A 14,869-nucleotide genomic window follows, 5' to 3' on the forward strand; every position below is an offset into this window, starting at 1 on the left:
TGGTAACCGATGTTCAGGACAGCTGCAGCACGGTGAAGGCTCATATTTCCTCGGCTTGAAAACATCACGCTCTGGGAATCGAACACGTGTTCCAAAGACAGGCAACCTGGTCCAAATTTACAAAGGCAATTAGCGTTTTATTTATATTTTATTTTTTTATTTATTTATATATTTTTACTGAGGCAGGTTGTTGGTTTGATTTGTTACACCTGTATCTCAGACTGTAGTAGCCTACACAGCTTGAATTCACTTGATAAATGCAATAGCAACTGGAATAGAAACAAACTGAGAAGGGATAGGTCATTGAAAAGTTGTGTTTGTTTATTTGTAGTATTATAATATTTAGACTATCATATTTGGGTACATGATTAGTAACCTAGTGAAATAATTCCCAAATACTCTTGAAATATACTATTGTCAGCTGTAGTATCATACAGTATATTATTACAGTACTGAACTACACAATAATGTAGAGAATACATGTAACCATAGAATACTTTCACAATACTGTACTACATATATAGCAGTAACACATATATAATACTAGTGTATCACATGATACTGTCCTCTTGTGGAATATACTATATTTACTCTTTTAGAGTGCACTAATTAATATGTGGCCTGGTATTTCATAGTATATTCTAGCATATAGCTACTATCATACACCACATATGGACTACACTATATCAAAAATTGCTATAGTTCATGAAGTAGGGTAAAGTATAGCACAAAGTCAAGATAGTTTACAAATGCAATGTAGTGTACTTCACACATACTATAATTACCATAGATTAACTATACTGTGCCACACCTGCACTATGATTTATAATATTGTAGTATACTACACCACTTGTGCTTGGGTTAAACATATATTTTCAATAATGTTATAAAATTAAGATTGCCATTACTGCAATTCACATTTGCTCTCTTTATCTGGGAGTCTTTCTTAAGTAGATATATATTGCTTCCTTCTTCCCCGCTAGTTGTGAAATAGAGGTAACTTTCTGCATGTAGGCCTACCAGTATTTGAAGAATGACATCCTTGGCATGAAGAGGGTTAGAATTAGGGTTAGGTCAGTAACTTTTCAAGGCTTTCATCTCTAGGTTTGGTTCCCTAACTGTTCTCAAAATAGAGACAGGTTTGGTGTTATTAAGCCAGTCTGCTTATATTTGAAATATGTATATTTGTAGTCAGCTGATTTATGTAGCAACACTGTGTATATATGTTTTTTTCTAGCCATAAGGCACAGACCCCTACATGAAAAAAATAAAAAATCCAGTGCTGTTGTACTGAAAATATTATTTTTATACATAAATCAATTATTAAAACACTTTTGGGGACAATCCGTTTCTTTGTGCCATACCATTGATTAAGAGCACAAAGTAGGGTTTATGTTATACTTTTCCACCCAATTCAAGATGACTACAAATACCGCCTGCTTAATGGTTTTATCTGCTCACCCACTGTGAAATTAGATCATTTAGTCAAACTGCAATTTAATTGGGTGTAACTAAAATAATAGCAGACCCCACTGTGTGTCAGAAAAATAATTTATACACTTCACACCAACAATACATTGATTACTATTAGATGCATTTCTGAGCTCAGTTCTTACGGTGTGATAGATTTCTGTGATTATTTTTTAAATTCCCAAAAGGATGTAAGTCTGGTCATAATGCCATGTGTTATAAAACATTTAACATAGCATAATTAAAGACAACTGATTACATGTAGGCAACACAAATATACAAACTGGGTGGCACTGAACTAGATGGGGCAGTCTTTGAAAAGGGTATTCAAATTATTGTTGGCAATAATTATGTAAAGCAGAGCAAAATCTGACTAAAAAAGTGTGTTGAATTCAGATGACTGGAGCAAATGTTAAAATTATACATTTCTCTCGGGACAAACCATTTAGAATATTATGCTGAGGATTGATCTCCACTACAAGACACTTCTTCTCTGATAGTAGATCAAGCTTATTCAAAGACCAATATGCTAGACCAAAGGATACTTGATGATATTCATAATCCTTAAACAGTTCTACTTTTTCTAATCCCACGTTTCCATGTTTGGCGAGACTGTGGGGAGATTTGACTGAGTTATAGACTGTAAAAATCAGAGCTACTTCATTACACAAATGATTGTAAGAGGCTGTTGGAGACATACTGTACCTGAGGACCAGTATGGTGAACAGACAGAAACTAGCACAAAAATAAAAACTTCTGATTTATAAATAAAATATCTGATTCCCTTGTTAATTAGCTAGTTCCCATCTCCTCTGGGATAAATGAGAATGACTGCTCTCTCATGGTTCTTGAAGGCCACAGTGTTATCAGTTTTTATTCCACCCTGAGCTCTTCAATATTGTTTTGACTTATTGATCATAATTACAGTCATTCTCAGATATGCGAGTAGGTGATGGATAAGGCGTGCTAATAAAGCTGTAGGATCTGACCACCTAGCACCTAGATATTGGTCAATCCTTATAGTCAGACAGCTTGCAAACTCCAAAAGATCAGTTTATTTGTTTCTAATAAAATCTCATACTTGCTTGTTTATGTTCATTAATGGCTGAAATGATGACAGCAATAAAAAGACTGCCGATATCTTCCTGTCTTCTAATAATGCTCTTACAGTCCATTAATGTGGAAATTAAAACACAGCTTTCCGTCATTATATTAACTGCACTTAGGCTATCTGAAATCACTTCTCGTTTCTAGCTTGACATTGTTTGTTTATTGTATTATTTGACTTGGTGAATAGGCGCCCTTACTGAGTGATGGTATTTAACTGCTGCACCCGAATCAATTTGCCTGGCAGACGGACTAAAGCAGTCTGATGTGGGTGCAAGGTGGTATTTCAGGGAAAACAAGAAAAAGACTGAAAGCCAAGGCTGCTGGAATCACAAGTGGCAGAGCGGATTGACCCGCAGCCAGCCTGATGCCAGTTATATTGAGGAGCTATCACTTCTTGGAGTCTAACATGACATCGCCTCATATCACTACATCTGAGCTGCTTGCACTGAGTGGGGCTACAGCGGGACTCAATTTAATAATAATGGAGTGGCTACTCATCTTTTCTATTTACGTGCAGAATAAAAAGCCCATTCACGTCCGTCGCCAAAGCTATCGAGTTCCTAAGACAAGGTCCTTAATTTGTTCACGTTTTCTAAGAGGCAACACTAATTGAATGGACACTTATTATGAGAGGCGATATTAAAGTAAGATCTAGTGTATTGCTTCGATAGAACATTTAATCAATTGGTATCCAAATACGGATTACATTTCGTTTTATTAAGACAACGTTACATGCCCTACGAAGACATTCTAGTAAGTCTATATTTAAAAATGACAAGGAGATATATAGCTTATGCTACCTGCCGATATATGAAATGAAAGCAACAGCAACCTCATTTTATGATGTATTTTTTTCGTTTTAAATTGTAATGAATGCATACATGGTAATTCATATAATTAATATATAATTCAATAGTATTTAAAATGTGGGGCGTAAAGAGCAAGTGGTGGTCAAAAACCGTATTTGTGTATATATTTCTTTTGTAGAGATTGATGTTGACTTCAATAAGGAGCGGGGCATCCAAAACTGAAATGTGTTTCTCCTTCGTAATCCATCCAACATGGACCCAATGGATATTGGCCTAAAAGGACAGTAACATCTGATGTTAAGGGATTTATTTTACATTCTTGAATTAGACCTACACATCTTATTCTGAAAATTACTACTTAATGATGTTAATGCAATTGTTCAGTTAGATAGTACCACTAAAACAGCAATCAAATAATACAAACTACAACTACCTTTTAATTAACCCGTGACATAAAATTAATCACATGCAGTAATTAATACATGAGAGGGCCATTTGTGTTCTAAGCTAAATATTATCAATTTGCCTGCACGAATAGACAGTCTCTGGGGTTCAAATATGCCATTCTGGTCCGTATAATAAATTACAGGCTAACAGCAGGTAGCAAGCAGTTCTGGTCAAACTTCGGTCTTCGTGCACTTTCAAATGGGTGAATAGTAGTGCAATGTGGCTTTACGTCTTTAAATGTATTGAAGACCAAATGTTGACGTAATATTCAAACCTTTTTACTTAGACAAGTAAATAATAATAATAATAATAATAATAATAATAATAATAATAATAATAATAATAATAATACAGATTATCCTTAATCCTATTATTAAATGTAATTATAGTGGGCTACTCCCTAATTTAACCCAACCCTATTATTTTTCTGCTCCAATAATTTGGCAAGAAAAACACATATAACAACGCCACAACGCCAAGCCAACACAGAAGTTTGACACTAATCTATATATGCAAATGAAGCCGATTATAATCGGTATACAGTAGTATGTGGGTTTATAATAAAACACATAATAAAATATAGCAAATAAAAACAGAATGAGAAGGAACTAGTTAGTATTAAATAAAAAACAGTTAACCTGCAACTTGCAAGACGATACAATCAGTCCTTAACACTTCACAAAAATAACTAGACACTGGAATAATAGAGAGAGAGAGAGAGAGAGAGAGAGAGAGAGAGAGAGAGAGAGAGAGAGAGAGAGAGAGAGAGAATGATTGAATTCCATTGTATTATTATCATTAAGTTTATAGTTTTTCATTATTTATTTATTTATTTGCCTTATGAACAATTTATAGTAAAAATGTGCAGGTGTTCTCCACAACAAACCAATGTCAGTCAGCTTTTTTTCTGATAATTTAGCTGGATTAGACAGTATTGGTGTATGCAGTCCTGGTCAGAAATCCCAGCTGCACGATGCGGTCTACCTGCGTTGTGGGGGGCTATCTGTAGTGCTTTCAGTGGGCGATTTACTACGACTTGTGTTGGGTAGAGAGACTCTGCAGGACGCACGCCTGGCCCTCTATGTGAACGATCAAAAGGTTGAAGTATTTTGATTATATTTGAAGAGAGAGACCCCATCTCCTACCGCACGTCCAGGTATCCAGTCCATTAAACCCATTAAGAAAGTGTGTACCGTGTTCATAATGGACATGCAAAAGAGCCCAGTAAAGCTATGTATTACCTTGACTGCTTCATACAATATGTGATACTACTACTACTACTACTACTACTATACTACGTATAAGCATCATCATCATCTTCATAATTGTCCTCAACATCAGTGGTAGTATCATTAGAATTGGAATTCAAAAGTGATATAAATAACTTAAAGAGTGGGATTTTAAAACAAAGGAATATATGTACTGAATTAATTGACATGCATAGCCTAATTTAGGGGGACACCTGTAACGTTTGCTCCTCTAATTATTTCAGTGGAATAATTTATAAGGCTACTAAACTGAGACGAACCAGCAATCGAGTGGATTACATAAGATATCTGCGGTAAATAATGTTTTTGTTCGTGTACTTGCTTCATTGTTTTATTTTGATTTTTAGGAATTTTGTTTAGCAAATAATAACGGAGTGCAAATGAAATTGTAGTCATTCTGTTAACATTTTTTTTTTTATATAAAGCATATATATTAGTTTGCACCAATGTGGTAATTGATGTTACTTCATATGTTACGGTTATTATGTGTTTGTAGCTGTTGTTTGTTTGGTTGGTTGGTTAGTTTTGGTTTGGTTGTTTTTTTAAATAGGTTTTGTTAGGAGTCCTGTAGCGCTTCTCCCGCTTATCCACTGACATGGCTCGTAAAAAAGTCACATATATTGTATTAAATATGTGAAAATGTTTAATGTTTGTAATTCATACAACATTTAAAATGCTGGACAGATGTTCAATACATCTAAGCTGTAAAAATATTTGTAAAACGATCAAATCAAGTTTCATGATAAAGTAAATAAATCATAAGTACATTTAATAGAACAAATAACTGAATACCGAATGGTTAGTCTGAATGTGTTCATTTAAAAAAGTCCCCAACTTTAAATAATAGCCCAAGTGCCTTAACATTTGCAAGAAATTGAACTATATTTCACATAAAGCTTTTATATCGCACGATTTCTCTGTATTACATTATATAGGCCTATGGAAAATACATCCAAATAAACAAGAATGGTATGTTTTCAGACCCGTTTTTAACAGGAGTTAAACAGGAGTGCCAGGAAATAAGGACATCATTAGTTACTTGTAGGTATTTCGTGTTGTGTCAGTGTCCTGTTCAGCTTAGGTTTGTTTGGAAAAATAAAAATAAAATCTTGTCTGAAGTTACAAATTCATAATAGAAATGAATAAATAAATAACGAAAACGTTGTTTATGATTAGTATTACTTAAGGGGAATATATTCCTATTGAAAACTTGCCTTGTTCTATCGAGCCCCAGGGGTCCTTACTGCACATGACATTTGCGTCGGTTGACCTAAATTAGCATGTAATGAACATACATGTCGGGTAAGGAGCTAAACAATGCGTACTTTTTATTTTAAATCAATACAGAGCTGTCAGCTCAGACGAAGCAGCAATCCTGTCCCATATCACCAGCCGCAATACCAAACAGCATCCTCTACCGGTGCTCTGCTGGCCTTTCTAGTGGCAGTGAGCGATTTAAACCCTGTAATATGCTCTGTACACAGCAAGCCAGGCTCTGTGATCCCTTAAAACGCCTCATTTGTACGGGCTGCTAATGACGGTGCAGCGGCCCTTGTTCGTTTATCCGAGTCGATAAAAAAGTCTCCAGCAGAGTCAGCACTGGATGCGCATTTTAGCCAATCGCAAAAATAAATGTTGCCCGGGATGCAAAGTCTAACAGTTATTTGCATTGTTCCAATGTTGCCGAAAGTGATGCAGAGCATTAGTATTCATTGTGTGATTTCTTGTTTTGGTGTTTTTCTCCCTGTTGTTGGTCTGAACTTTTTTTTTTTTTTTTTTTTTTTTTTTTTGTAGGCCTTAAAATGAATTTTTAAATCTTGATTTATGTGAAGCCAATAGACTACTTAGAATTAAAGTCATTCTTATTATACAGGTTAAACGGTGATACATACACCTATTATGATTGTACCTGTAGAAACTGACACAGAAACAATAGAGCAATTCTCACGTGAAAACGTCAGGCATCAATTTATCGAACTATATCAAAGTTTTATTTTTTTTTTATTTTTTTTTGTCACAACATTGTATTGCGCCCTAACAAATTCATAATGAAATGAAACACATCCGGCTGAAGTCTTCCATTAGAGGACACAAAACCATAAATCAAAGAGTCATTAGCTACTGTACGAGGCTGCAGGAAGCATATTGAAATAGTTTGACGCATTATTATAATAAAGCAGAAAACGCATGGACTATTATCAACAATTATAGTTAATGAAAGGCAACTAAATTATTATTATTATTATTATTATTATTATTATTATTATTATTATTAATAATAATAATAATAATAATAATAATAAATTTGTTATCTTAATCTTAGAAGTGCTATTGAAACCCGATTCCCCGTTATACAATCACTGGCACCCTTGAATCAACATAAATACAATTGTTCATGACATTGACGTTCCCGTATCTGTTCCAAAAATCTGATGCAAGTCTGAAGTTTTCAGAAATAAAATTAAAAGAAGAATGAGTTAATTCGTCTGTAGCAAAAGTTACTCTTGTGTAGTGAAACTGCAAATGTATCGTTTTGCTAAACTCGATACAGGTTTAATTCAAGACAGAATGAATTGAAAATAATAAAATATGGACTAGATGTGTATATATCGTATTACAAAATGTTATTAATCTCACTTCCCCTTCCCTACTGATTAGTCGGCAATGGTTTATAGATATACACGTTTCAAATGATTATAAAACAGCAGGCATCTACTTCGGTTCTCTTAAAGAATCTGGCAGGACTTGCATCTTTTTAATTCGCATTTGATTAATTAAATATTTACCGTTACAATGTGGCTGGCTGAGTGATTTTCAATTTTGAGAGAACATGCTGATCTAATCTTGCGAGTCTCTGGACATATTTGACAAGTGAAGTTTTATATCTCTTGCGATATAAATTTATCATGAGCATTTTTGAAAATATTTTATTTACAGCATTTAAAATGTAGGATACTCTGACCATTACTTTTACTCGAGCTCTTATTATAACTGTTTTACAAAACCCCTTATCGGCTTGGCGTCGTCTATTTGGCGAAGAAATAGCAATGCACAACAATATTGCAGTACTTCAAAATACATGTTGAACGCTTAGGGTATAAATAATTAGATGAAAGAATACAGCACGTTTAAATGATTAGGATAATAATAATTATGATTAGTATAAATATGATTATTATTGTTGATGATGCTATGGCTAAACAAGAAAAAACTAAAAGACAGATAGATATAAACATTGCCTATAATTATATCCAGGTATTCAAACTGTTCTTGTTGTCAAGGGAGCCAGCAATATCTGCACTACAGTTAAAGCATTATCGTTTGCCTATTAAAATACAAACGAACTGACCACGTAGAAAAAGAAGACTGTTTCTGCAATCGCAGTTCTAACGGATTCATATCAATAAAAATTTGAAAGCACAACAAAGTACTGAAATCCAATCTGTTGAAATGCCTAATTTAACCCCCATGAAATTATCCCAGAATAAATATCGGAAACATTTTCAATACATATTTCAAATTGAAATAAAAATTTGAGACTGCACTATATGCATCTAAGCCTAAACGTCAAAACTAGGATCAGTAAGCAGACAATGATCGGGGCTCAGGCTACTTTTGCTCTAAGTAAAATCAAATAGTGAATATCCATATATTTACTCTTTCATTGAGTTTTAACTAAAACAAAAACATATCATTTTATGTAAAAATCAATCTAGGAAATACGGAAAGCCTTGATGCATTCATTTTTTATTTAGTCTATTTGTGTACTATTCATGAGCACTCATTAACACTCATTCTTTTAGCACACTGCTTACTATTATCTTGATAAGCGTTAGACAAAACAATGCCTCTTAATATATACAAGGAGAAACAACCCATTCAACTTTCGTTTTATTTTTTTAATAAAAGTGCAATACATATGAACCTGCAATACACATTTTTGCAAGATTCAAACACTGTTACAAACTTAAGCAATATATAAATTAATTGTGAAAATGCTAAATCCCAAACATTTCAGTTAGCTTCAACAATGGGGAGACACTTTATTTTTTTATTTATATTACAAATTTAATTTAACTTAAACACACCTATTTATCTCTTGATTCTATCTGCATGATGAACACAAATCTCCTTTCAGTCATAAAAGTGTTTTTTTTTTTTTTTTTTAATTGGGCATCGTGGGTTCACGCTTTGTTAAGACCCGTGTGGCATTTTAAAATGAGTCATCAATTATATTAATTTACTATCGATGGGAATATAACATGGAATGGAAAAAAAACGTTATATAAAGTCTAGTATATGAGAAAGAAAGAAAGACAATAACTTAAATGTAAGAGAACGAAAACGGTTGAAGGAAACCATAGGGTTAGGCTACCTGTTGTCCTCGCCATTCACAAAGCCACCAAAAACCAGACGTGAAGAAAGTCGGGGAACTGAAAAGATAGTTCTGTCGTTGCTGTTTTTTCTATACAAAAAAAAGTCATTTACACATAAATATTCACAGTTATATCATTTCTATTCAGTACAACTCACGCTGTTATTTACAAGTGTTCCCGCGGGTCTCTTATAGTCCAGCAACATTAATAATTTGCAGTGTCCCAGAGCGCCCACATCTAAGAGTGATAGTGCTCACTTCTCTCCCCATTTGATCAAGTCCTTCTTCCTTGTGTCCGTCCAACTTCATTAAAAAATACACTTCTTGAAGAAAATAGGCCACTGTTTCGAGCAGTTCAGTGCTATAGCTATAGGTTTACATAACCCGCTTTTCAATGTAAATGCTACCTTTCTCTGGCTGGGCTTGGTTCTATGAACTCTCATTCTCGGACGTGTGGATGTGCAGAGAGGCGGTCGGTTTATGCTTTTTCAGTAACTGGGTTATTTTCTCGTCGTCCGAGTTGGGGTCTAAGGGCTTGTTATAATCGTCATCATCGTCCTCGTTTTCCGAAGCCCCCTTCAGCCTCTCCGTTTCCGAGTCCTGCTTTTTCTTGGCGGAGGCCATCTCGGCTGCGTGCCTTTTTCTCCACTTCGTCCTCCTGTTTTGAAACCAAACCTGGAAAAGTAGAATAATCAACTTTTAGAAACAGATCTGTGTCAACTGTGTTGCAAAACGTATGGGATAATAAATGCATGCTCATCCGGTTGGTGGCCTCTTTAGTGAATGCAGAAAGTGAAATACTGCAATAATCATATATAACACGTCTTAAAATTGAGTAATTGAACTACTGCATATTTTTTTAAATAATACAAAACACTTTTTTTAACGTGATCTTATTTGTTCGTTTATCAAAACAGCTTGATTAATTCTGTATGCTTGTGTGCAAGTTTTCTAATTTTAATAAATACTACAACCCTCGTGTATCGCATCGTAGATTATTAATAACTGTGCCAGGCAAATATGTGCTATTCAATATCCATGGACCAATGCATATTCATAGAACCGTTTTATCATCTTTTGCTGGGGTAGAACAGAAAAACAAATATCTGATGTTCTCCAAATATAACAGAAATCGATTAATTAAAAAACAAGTCACACATTAATATATTATTATTAACAGTAGTGGTATTTGTTATACAGTAATCTTTGAGATTTCTAGGAGCGCTCAGACTTCGGTCGTTTGGTGTCTTGCAATGGGAAACAAAATGTGCACCCAAAATAATTATCAAAAGTGTACCTCAGTGTGCCTGCTCTGCATAGTTTCATATAAACGAGTTATTCGTTTATATGAAACCTCTTCGACACACACTTATTTTTCTGTATTATTTTAACATATATCAGCACAAAATCTGCATGATGCTTCATATAGGAGTTATATATAGTTACAATGTACAGATTTCACGTAAAATAATTGCCAAAGAAAAGACAAAATATATGATTTGGGTATTTATAAAATAATTACTTCATCCCGTGGAATATAACGGTTAATACTGTCATATATATATATATATATATATATATATATATATATATATATATATATACACACACACACACACACACATTCCGAATATGGATGAAAGCTATCACCGGGATTGTGTTTAATCTCAGTAATGTGTGATCTTTATTCTCTTATCTAATGTTTGACAAGATAATCTCACCTTCACTTGACTTTCTGTCATCCCCAATGAATAGGCCAGCCTCGCTCTCTCAGGCCCTGCTAAATATTTCGTTTGCTCAAAAGTCTTTTCCAGGGCAAAAATCTGCTGTCCAGAAAATGTAGGTCTCGTATGCTTTCTCTTTCCGTCTTTGTCAAGTAGTACCGAACTGTGCTCTGAAAAGAAGCAAGGGTGACTTGAGTCATTAAACAGAAACTTATTTAAAATAAGAGAACAGACACAGTATAGTTAATACAGCAGAGTATAAGGGCCATTGAAGCATTCATACGAACCACACCAGGGTGTATACTACAGAAAATACAGTATTTGGTTACAATTATTATATCTATATTTAAATTAATTTGCTGGTGTGATTAATGCAAGTGACAACAATTACTTTTTAATACACACACATAAAAAATGCTACCATAGCGTGAACAACTGCCTTTATTTTGTTCTGTATTCGTAGTCTTATTCTAATTGTAAAAGGAGAATAAAGAATGTATTACATCATTAATAGTTCATTTAAAGCAAATGAGGAACAAATTAGAAACATGTATTATTTTATATGGTTAACCATACACAAAATACACGTTTTACAATTGTGCATTCCTTTTAAAGTAATACAATCCAGATATCCCAACATGTTAAAATGCATTCACTTACGAGGAGAGCAGGCAAATCTGGCATCCCTCCAAGGTGGGCTCTGCATGACTCCTGGCCAGAAAATGGGGGTCCTGCCTGGCAGATCAGTTAAGGGTTTGGGGTAGCGAGCCACTGCCACTGCAGCCGCGGCGCCGGGGCTGAAATAGAGTCCGGGAGGCGGCGGCGGGCTCAGGCTGCTGAACCGGGGCAGTCCGGTGAGGATCCCGGCGGAGGACGACGCAGCCCCGGCAGCACTGGTGCACACGATGGAAGGACGGCTCAGGATGTCGTTTATTCCGTGGGGGGTGGCGGCCGCATACTGTTGATGTGATGCGAGAGTGGAGAGTCCTGCTGAAGTCTTGATCCCCGGGGAAGAGACGGGGATGCCGCCTGGGTTTGGGGAGGTGGCGGACGGAGAGGGAGAAGAGGCAGGTCCGGTGGCTGATAAAGGATAGGCAGGGTAAAGGGGGGTCTTCATTTCGGTCATGCTGTGCAGAGCCGCTAGAGGAGGGGTACTCAGTAGGAAAGCGCTCTGCCGGGTGCCATCCATCTGCCCCACAGCTAACATAACCGAAAAATTAATTTTAAACTCAGGGTGGGGTTAAATTAAAAAGAAAAAAGTGAACAGTCCCAATAGCTACACAATACAAATAAATGCAGACTATACTTGTCTTTGGTGGGTGCCAGTATACTTCAAGTATACAATATTTCAGAAAATATTGAGAACATAACCTAAACGTGAATGCAGAGTATTTTTGCTGAGTTTAGGGGGGGAAAGAAAAAGAAGACTTCTTTCGTTGCCTATATTACCTTTCTTTTTTTTTTCTTTTCCTAAGAAGATCTGGTTACTTTCCTCCCATATTTTTTCAAGTCCCAGTAGTCCAACATTTATTGTAACCCCAGCTGTTCACGCATCCCTACAGGCGCTGCATCCGGATAGCTTTTTCCTTTAACCTTGCAGATGTTGGGCACAAGGCATTGAGGATATATCCACCGCCTTTCCTTGCTTCCAGACAGGAGGCTGCAAAGCTAAATGCTTCAGATCTCTACATCAAATGCAGTCCTTGCTTGCCTCTGCACATGAAGCTCTCGGAGGCAGTAAAACATTTCCATCACTTTCTACTCGCTTTTGCCTCCGGAGCCCAAACTTTGAGCACGTCGCTCAGAAAGTGCAGGGGGCGTGTCTGCTCCTATTGGGCGCGACCGCCAGTGACGTCGCGGTGAGAATTTAGGGGAGCGCTGTGATTGGCTGCGCGGCGCTTGCATTTGCATATTAAAAGAGTCGCCACTGGGCCGCCTGTTAAGATACAAGAGACCGAATCAATCTAGTCAATTTGGGATCTATTTAAACAAATAAAGGAACATCTGCTTCATTAGTCAGACAGAAAAAAAGACAATTATTTAGATAGTACTTAATTTAGACTTTTTGCACCCCCCCCTCCGATAGGTTAAATACATATACATTGTTCAAAGCTGTTTAAGAAGATCCATACGGTGTCATATAGCTGTCAGAGACGAGGTCAGATGAACTGAAGGTCCTTCCAAGAAACTCAGACGCCATTGATTATGAACTCGCTGGGTTATGAATAATCAACTGGGAAAAACGGATTCCTTAAATAAGTTTGCATCTAAATAGGCTTGTGTGTGTAATGGTTTATACATATCATTTACTTTTTTTTTTTTTTTTTTTGGACATGTAGGCGTTTATTTACTTCCCTATTTGTTATTATTATTATTATTATTCACGCTAACATTCAGAATGTATTTGGATTTTATTTTGTATAATTTATATACATTCGTTCGTTTCTGAATAAGACTGCTACATGCACCGCATTTCTTTTAAATATGTCATCAGTGTTTTATTTGACATAAACGCGCATTTGAAAGTGATCCGGGTGCAGCAGTGTGTTCTCCCGCTGCTTTAAAATACTGCACTTTAACGAGACGCACTGCTCATTTACAGTAAAAGTCTCGAAATGTCCTAAAGACACATTTGGCATTGTGACATTTCTGATTCATTTTCATTTTAAATATGCATTTGCACGTATTGTGTTCCAACCAAAATATGTTATTATTATTATTGTTTATAAAAGGCATCAAATAAACATGAATGCATATATATTTGACAATGGCATTCATGGAAAAAGTAAAATATCACCTTAAATCCTTAATTAAAAATCGTTAATTGTATTTTTACAGCCCGTTCAACATTATATTAATCTGCAATATTACCGTTCAGTATGTATAGAATTAGAGAAAACGAGTTTAATTTTGAATGCTGTTTATGAATGCAGTTTGATCAGCAAACTGATTGTTGAAATAATCGCTCGTCACAATTAGACAACTGTGCATTTGCGCTCATCTAAATTGACTGTAAAATGTGACCCAGCACTGTTAATGATATTATACTTTGAACAGCATTTTTTGAGCTTTTTTTTTTTTTTACATTAAAGTCCTGCGTTTCGTTCATTTTTTTCTAAAGTCTGATAACAGATGCTCCAAAAAGAAATTCGATTTTTTCGTAATCTCTTCATGATTGGTGATGAAGATTATTATGATTTTGTTGTTGATACTATTGCTTTTATTGTTATTATTATTATTATTATTATTATTATTATTATTATTAACAACAACTACTACTGATCATCATCGCATTGAAGGTATACAGGTACAAGCGTAAACCCAAAACAAGGAGTTTCACACGGACTCCAAACCCTGCGCATGCGCGACACCTTGTGGTCAGTAACACAGTGACATGCAGGATTCGCGGACAAGTTAAAGCACTCGCCTCCAAACGTAAATAACCGATTTACACAAGATACAAAATATGACTGACAGGCCTACATAATGAAACAATTTTACCATTTATTCATACTTGATAATATTAACCATTCACATACTTCACACGATGGAGAACAAACAAGAATGTGGGTTCATATTAAAAGGTCAAATAAATAAATAAAGGCATGTTCTTTCAATTCACGCAAACAAATGGTACAGTGTGTATATTACTGTCTCCGTCCACTT

At 35.4% G+C, this 14,869-nt stretch overlaps 1 protein-coding gene across 1 annotated transcript; it reads right to left on the reverse strand.

Moving 5' to 3' along the window:
- Positions 1-8,988: 8,988 nt before the first annotated feature.
- Positions 8,989-12,966, reverse strand: nkx6.1 (NK6 homeobox 1). Its single transcript, XM_066710852.1, has 3 exons — positions 11,864-12,966; positions 11,201-11,373; positions 8,989-10,154 (listed from the first exon to the last, which is right to left on the reverse strand). The coding sequence occupies exons 1-3, from the start codon at positions 12,408-12,410 to the stop codon at positions 9,909-9,911; spliced, it is 966 nt and encodes a 321-aa protein (XP_066566949.1). The 5' UTR covers positions 12,411-12,966; the 3' UTR covers positions 8,989-9,908.
- Between the last annotated feature and the right edge of the window lie 1,903 nt (positions 12,967-14,869).

This window comes from Amia ocellicauda, chromosome 8, assembly GCF_036373705.1.
Source record: "Amia ocellicauda isolate fAmiCal2 chromosome 8, fAmiCal2.hap1, whole genome shotgun sequence".
NCBI lineage: Eukaryota > Metazoa > Chordata > Actinopteri > Amiiformes > Amiidae > Amia > Amia ocellicauda.

Bases quoted from the DNA above. Each gene is read 5' to 3' on its own strand.
- nkx6.1 (XM_066710852.1), bottom strand. From the start codon at position 12,410: ATGTTAGCTGTGGGGCAGATGGATGGCACCCGGCAGAGCGCTTTCCTA. The intron at 11,374-11,863 runs GTAAGTGAATGC...GCTTCTTTTCAG, and splicing joins CAGATTTGCCTGCTCTCCTC to AGCACAGTTCGGTACTACTT. The intron at 10,155-11,200 runs GTGAGATTATCT...CTACTTTTCCAG, and splicing joins TGACAGAAAGTCAAGTGAAG to GTTTGGTTTCAAAACAGGAG.